Source organism: Equus quagga, chromosome 8 (genome assembly GCF_021613505.1).
Source record: "Equus quagga isolate Etosha38 chromosome 8, UCLA_HA_Equagga_1.0, whole genome shotgun sequence".
NCBI lineage: Eukaryota > Metazoa > Chordata > Mammalia > Perissodactyla > Equidae > Equus > Equus quagga.
The window spans coordinates 36,716,962-36,722,961 of NC_060274.1; the positions used below are offsets into that span (position 1 = coordinate 36,716,962).

General features: G+C 40.9%; 1 protein-coding gene across 2 annotated transcripts in view; it reads left to right on the forward strand.

Annotated features, from left to right (window-relative positions):
- RALA (RAS like proto-oncogene A) overlaps positions 1–5,586 on the forward strand; it is a 69,729-nt gene extending 64,143 nt beyond the window's left edge. For both annotated transcript variants that reach the window (XM_046670070.1, XM_046670069.1), the window contains one exon: positions 5,401–5,586. In XM_046670070.1, the coding sequence (XP_046526026.1) occupies positions 5,401–5,523 (123 nt within the window). In that variant the 3' untranslated portion in view covers positions 5,524–5,586. The remainder of the gene's footprint in view (positions 1–5,400) is intronic.
- The last annotated feature ends 414 nt before the right edge of the window (positions 5,587–6,000 follow it).

The following is a 6,000-nucleotide window of genomic DNA, read 5'->3' on the forward strand; positions in this document are numbered from 1 at the left end:
GATGGCTCTTGTCCAGGAATGCCTCCGTCCCTCTCCACAGGACCTTTTCCGTGTGCGCTGGTTTAGACTTTCTCACAGCAGAGTGGCAGAGTTCCAAGGGCAAGTGTCACAAGAGAACAAGAACCCGGCAGATGCCATATTGCCTTTTATGACACCCAGCCTGGGAAGTTACCCAGCATTATTTCCACCTCGTTTTATCGGTCAAGGTAGTCACAAAGTCCCCCCAGGTTCAGGAGGGAGGGGAGTAGACTCCACCTCTTGATGGACAGTGGAAGATTCTGGAAAAGCACGGAGGAAGTACTGCTGTGGTCACTTTTGGAAAATACAGTCTGCAGTCACTGGTCTCATCTCCAAAGCAGAATTACATTAAGTGCCACTGCTGTAAACTGAGGTACAAGCTCATACTGAAAACTATAATTTCACGTACCGCTGCGTCCTGAAGACCGGCAATGAGATAAAGTACCTCAGGGGCTGAATAAAAGTAACTTGCAGCAACTATTCAGTTTCTAGAATTAGGTTATATTTGTTTTTTTGCTGAGGAAATAATGTAATGGTTACAAGAGCTCATACTCATTTGTGCTTAGGCGAACCGGGCACTGTGGCGGGCCCTAACCATGTCATCAGGCTCGCTTTTTTAGATGAGGACACTGAGATATGGGGAGATTCCAGGCCTGACTCAAGTTCACAGGGTTGGTGGTGGCGTCTGCTGCCTCTGGGTGTGGCCAACTGCTACCCTGGTCTTTCCTCACTGTTTTTCTCAAAACAATGGTTGGAATATGTGTGGTATCTCCCATCTTGTATGTCATCCGCTACTAGAAGCGTGATACAGATTTTCTGGGGTAGCAAGTGTTCATTTGTCTCCTTCTGTTAAATTGGAAAGTACCGTGAGTTCTCACAGAAAACAAATACCAGGTCCCTACAAGATCTTACGGGCTCATCCTCCTCTGGATTCCAAATAGATCATTGGGTAGAAGTTCCAAAGAGGCAGACTTTAAGTCTACCCGTGAAGAAGCTTCCTGGCCGTCAGAATGTGGAACTGGGGCCTAGCCTGTCTCAGGAGGCCAGGCCTGCTGCACAGGCATTGCCCAGAGGCTGGAGGACCATCAGGCACGCCTGCGCGTGTGCTCACTGGGGGCCCGGTGCATCTGCCCTGTTAGGACCCTTCTAGCTGAGTGCTCTGGCCCTTTAAATCGTTAGCTCCGAGCTTCCTCTTAATTTTAAGGAACGTCTTGGAGGAATGGGAAGCAGTTGAACGAGTAGATATCAAAAAGGGGAGTTTGATTTCTTATGTCAAGAGAGCCACTGTTTTGTTGGGGAAAGAATTTTAGTAGAAACGTACTGCATTTACTTGTTATTTGGGGTTTTTTTTTTGTATAGCTAATCCATGAATACTTGCATGTTGTGTAAAAAAAATTTCATGATACAAAGGAAAAACTATAAGGAGGAAAGATTGAGTCCCCTCACCCAAATGCCACTCCCCTGCCCGTAGGTAACGTGCTGACTCGAGGGGTCTTTCCAGACGTTCACCTCCGTGTACGGGCGGGGGAAGCTTGTGTCTGCTTGCTGTTCCCGTGCAAATAGGGCTTTATAGTGTATATACATGTCCTATATATGTAGTGTTTCTGTGTAGATAGATAGATAGACAATTTCCGTGGTTTGCTTTTTAAATTTTATAACAAATAGATCTTGTAGTTCTTTCCATGTCATTGCATAGAGATATGCCACGTTCTTTTTAAAATTTACAAAGTGTTCCATAGTCAGGCTTTTTCATAATTCAGCCACTTTCCTAGTATTGGCATTTAGATTGTCTGCAGTTTTGTCTATTACGCACAACACTGCGGAGAACTTTCTGTCTGTGTGCCCGTGCAAGGGTAAAGCAGGGGCGTGTTTACATTGTGGTGACAAGTGTCCTGCGGAGGACTGTCCTGGGTCCCTCCAGCAGCATGAGGGCCCTCTCCACTGCCTGCCAGCGCTGCTTAAAGCAGCCTTTGGAAGTCGCCAGCAAGATGGGTACATCACTGTTCTAATTTGTGTTTCCTGACACTAATGAGGCCGGGCATCTTGCAGGTGACTCATGGGCCAGTTGTCTATCTTCTGTGAACTCTGAGATTATTTTTCTTCTGCTCATTGATCTAATGGGTTGTTTCTCTTTGTAATTCGTCAGCCCACTTTATATTAAGGACACTGGCCGTTTGTCCATTGATAGCTGTTGTGAGTGTTGTCTCCTAATCTGTACCATGTCTTTAATTTTGCTTCTTTTTGTCTTTTGCTGTGGAAAGACATTCGAGATGATGCTGCCAGATTTGTCAGTGTTTTCCTTTGGGGCTTCTGGGTTTTGTGGCTTCCTTTGAAAAGCTCTCTCCCATCCTGAAGTTAAAAAAACTTTTCTATAATTTTGTGCTTTCTTTTTGTGTTGGCTTTCATCGTAGATCCCTAATCCATTTGAGATTTTGATATTGTCTGTGATGTGAGCTAGGGGCTGCTAAGTACTTAAAATGAGGAAACTGGTGAAGGCAAAGGTTGAGATTTAAGCCAGTGGCCCCGTGATGCTTTTAAGAGAGATGTTGGTCATGTCTAAGAATTGTTATATGTTTTTAACTGTAAATGTTCTAAGCTAAGCATTCTGAGGCTGTGTGTGTGTTTGTCTAGTTTTGTCTTATCTCGATTTTTGTGAGAAGAAGAGGGATTTACCGTGATCTCTAGTCTGAAATTAGAAGAGCCAAATTTTGTATATACCGGGTTATCCTCAAATGGGAAAAAAGAAAGAGGGAGACAGGAGGAGAAGAAGAAGGTGGGAGGAAATGAGGGAGAAAAGTCATTTTGAAAGTGTCTGTATTAAAAGAGGTTTGAAGAAGCCCTGTGCTTTGGGCATTATCGTTTGTCTGAGTTCATCAAAACCGGTTCTTTATTTGTATCCCTCCTTGCTCATTTCCTTCCACTTGGCACTTGAAACAGGGCTTCCTTCAGTGTTAATTCATTACATTAGCTGATGCAGACTTTAAAAGTTTGCCACTGCGTTTGCTAGTTAAGATGACCTTGGCGGTTTCTAATAGGGATTTATTTGAAGTTTATTGCAGGTACTCATCTAAAATTAGACATTAAGCCTTCTGGTGTCCATTCTGTAGTGGTGCATCTGCGTCAGAAGGCAGTGCTGGGGTACCCTAATAATCCCACGTGGGCAGCTCGAAGCTTCCTGCCTGGCTGGTCAGCTGTGGACTTGAGGCAGAGGCGTTCCGGGATCTCCACTCTCTGGGGAGTCAGACTGCAGCAGGAGGGCAGGAACTCGGGGCTTTATGAGCCGTGTGTTCCCGTCTGTTGAATTCTCTTCGGGGTTTCTCTGCTCAGTTTTTTCCTTCTTTAACCAGTCATACCCCTTTGTGTTGGCCCTCTGTCCACTTGACTCAGCCCATTAAGCTTTGATCACTTCCTTGCTTTCTGCCTTACTATTTCTTGCTCCAGACCAGGAATCAGCCATTCTTCTAAGGATCCCTGGTTCCACTGGGAGCAATGGTATTTAGCAGCCACAACCTGGGGACTAATTTGCTCGTTGCTAGTGAGTTGTCATTGTTTCATGGCCTTTCAGTGAATAGTGCCAGGAAATATGTATTAATAAAAGAAAAAAAATCATGAGATTGTACTGTTCTTTCCAGTTTAGTTTTAGCATTCAGAACTTTTATCTCTTTGGTTCTGTATTTATATCTTCTCTCTTACACTGAAAGTCTTGGTTCCTAACCTACTTGAACATAATCACTTACTTGCATTACCCTGCTATATATATATATATATATATAAGTCATTCCAAAAGCGCATACCACTGTTACCACTAACACCTAAACTACAGAGTGAAGTTTAAGATTTGTTGTGTTTTGTTTTTAATTTGTTGAGGTTTTGTTTTTATTTTTATTCTTAGCATCTATTGTAAGATATACCATATCTGTGTTTTAAAGTCTCTTGAAATAATTCTTTTCTCTGTATGATTATGTTATCAACTTGACATATAGTTAGTCATACTTGTTTTAGTTTGCTTTTCAGTTTTTAGCAACTGCTTTTGTGTAATTTTTTCATTTCCTTTTTGAATATGTAAAACATTTACATTTCCAAAGTAGAAATTATATAGCAAGGTATATTCAGAGATGCCTCACTATTCCCTCTACCCTTTTCCCTTCCTCCTGAAAAGAAAATTGTTTATTAGTGTTTGGTTTATCATTGCATTGTTTCTGTTTCAAATGCAAGCAAATACCTGTAACTCCCGTCCTGCGCACACGCAGGGGCTCTGCCTGCGTCATGCATGTCATGTCATTACATGGCATACGTTTATTTACTTACAGCGTTCTTTAGCTCTTTTATATTTGTTTTTAATCTTAGTGAGTTTTTTTATTACAAAAATAATAACTGAAATTTTCTTTAATCCCAAATGCAAGAGTGTGAGCCATAACAGTGATTCCTCTCTTTATCATATACTCACCCATAACTGTTTGTGTACAGGGCGGGTCCCCTCCTTCACGCCCTTCTCTGCGTGCACCCACGCATTTATTACTGATATTTAACTTTGGAATTGTTACGCAAGTAGTTTTTAAATTATTGTGCTAATATTTCTCATTACTTGCCACTTTCTAGACATCAGACAAAAATTGATAAATTCTCAAATATGGTGCAAGAAACAAAATTGTTTTTTAATGCCTGGTATGAAAACGGTAAAGGAAGTACTCATTTTCCTCAGCTCTCTTTCTGAAATGGAGCTGAAGAAAAATGAGTTATTAAATATAAATTTTATTAAGCATTAACTACTTTAAAGTATGAATTGACAAAATACATTTACTAATAATAAATTACTCAAATGTAATCCATTGTTTTATCTTTGGAGCTGTCATCACTTGTGCTTTTTTCATTTTTATCTTGAAAATTGGGACAGAAAGATCAGGTTTATTATGTGAACATCTTTACCAAAAAGTCAAATCAGAAAATTTCCCCATTTTCCCACTTTCTCAGTATACTTGGAGAAGCAGACTTTAGTTTTGAGCTTTCCTCCCCTTATAATCCCCAAATAAGAGCTCTTTTTTTTTTAAAGATTTTATTTTTTTCCTTTTTCTCCCCAAAGCCCCCCAGTACATAGTTGTATATTCTTCATTGTGGGTCCTTCTAGTTGTGGCATGTGGGGTGCCGCCTCAGCGTGGTTTGATGAGCAGTGCCATGTCCGCGCCCAGGATTCGAACCAACGAAACACTGGGCCGCCTGCAGCAGAGCGTGCGAACTTAACCACTCGGCCAGGGGGCCAGCCCCCCAAATAAGAGCTCTTAAATGTTTATTACTACCTGATTCCCAAGATTTATGCTGTGATTCAGAGAAGTACCAAGCTCATATTATGTATTTGTTTTATTTACCCTATTTTCTTTTTTCTAGGTATTTTTTGATTTAATGAGGGAAATTCGAGCCAGAAAGATGGAAGACAGCAAAGAAAAGAATGGAAAAAAGAAGAGGAAAAGTTTAGCCAAGAGAATCAGAGAAAGATGTTGCATTTTATAATCAAAGCCCAAACTCCTTTCTTATCTTGACCATACTAATAAATATAATTTATAAGCATTGCCACTGAAGGCTCAATTGACTGAAATTACTTTAACATTTTGGAAATTGTTATGTATCTCTAAAAGCATGAATTGGAACTGCGCTGAAAGTCAAATTCACTTAAAAAAGAAATTAATGTGGCTTCATCGAGAAGCAAAGTTCACCTTATTTCATAATTGCCTACATTTATTCCGGTCCTGGATGTCGTGTGTGAGCTCGTGTGTCGTGGGCGGTCCTTCTTGAACTGATGAAGAGGCGAGATGGTGGGGGGGAGGGGGGGAGGCTGCTTCCTCCAGTTGATTATAAAGCTTAAATTTCTATCATTTTAAAATGTCGGGGTCTTCTCTTGCCTTGGAAAATGACAATTGTGAACATGATAGTTAAACTGTACCACTTTTTTTAACCATTGTTATGCAAAATGTAGAAGAAAAGTTATTG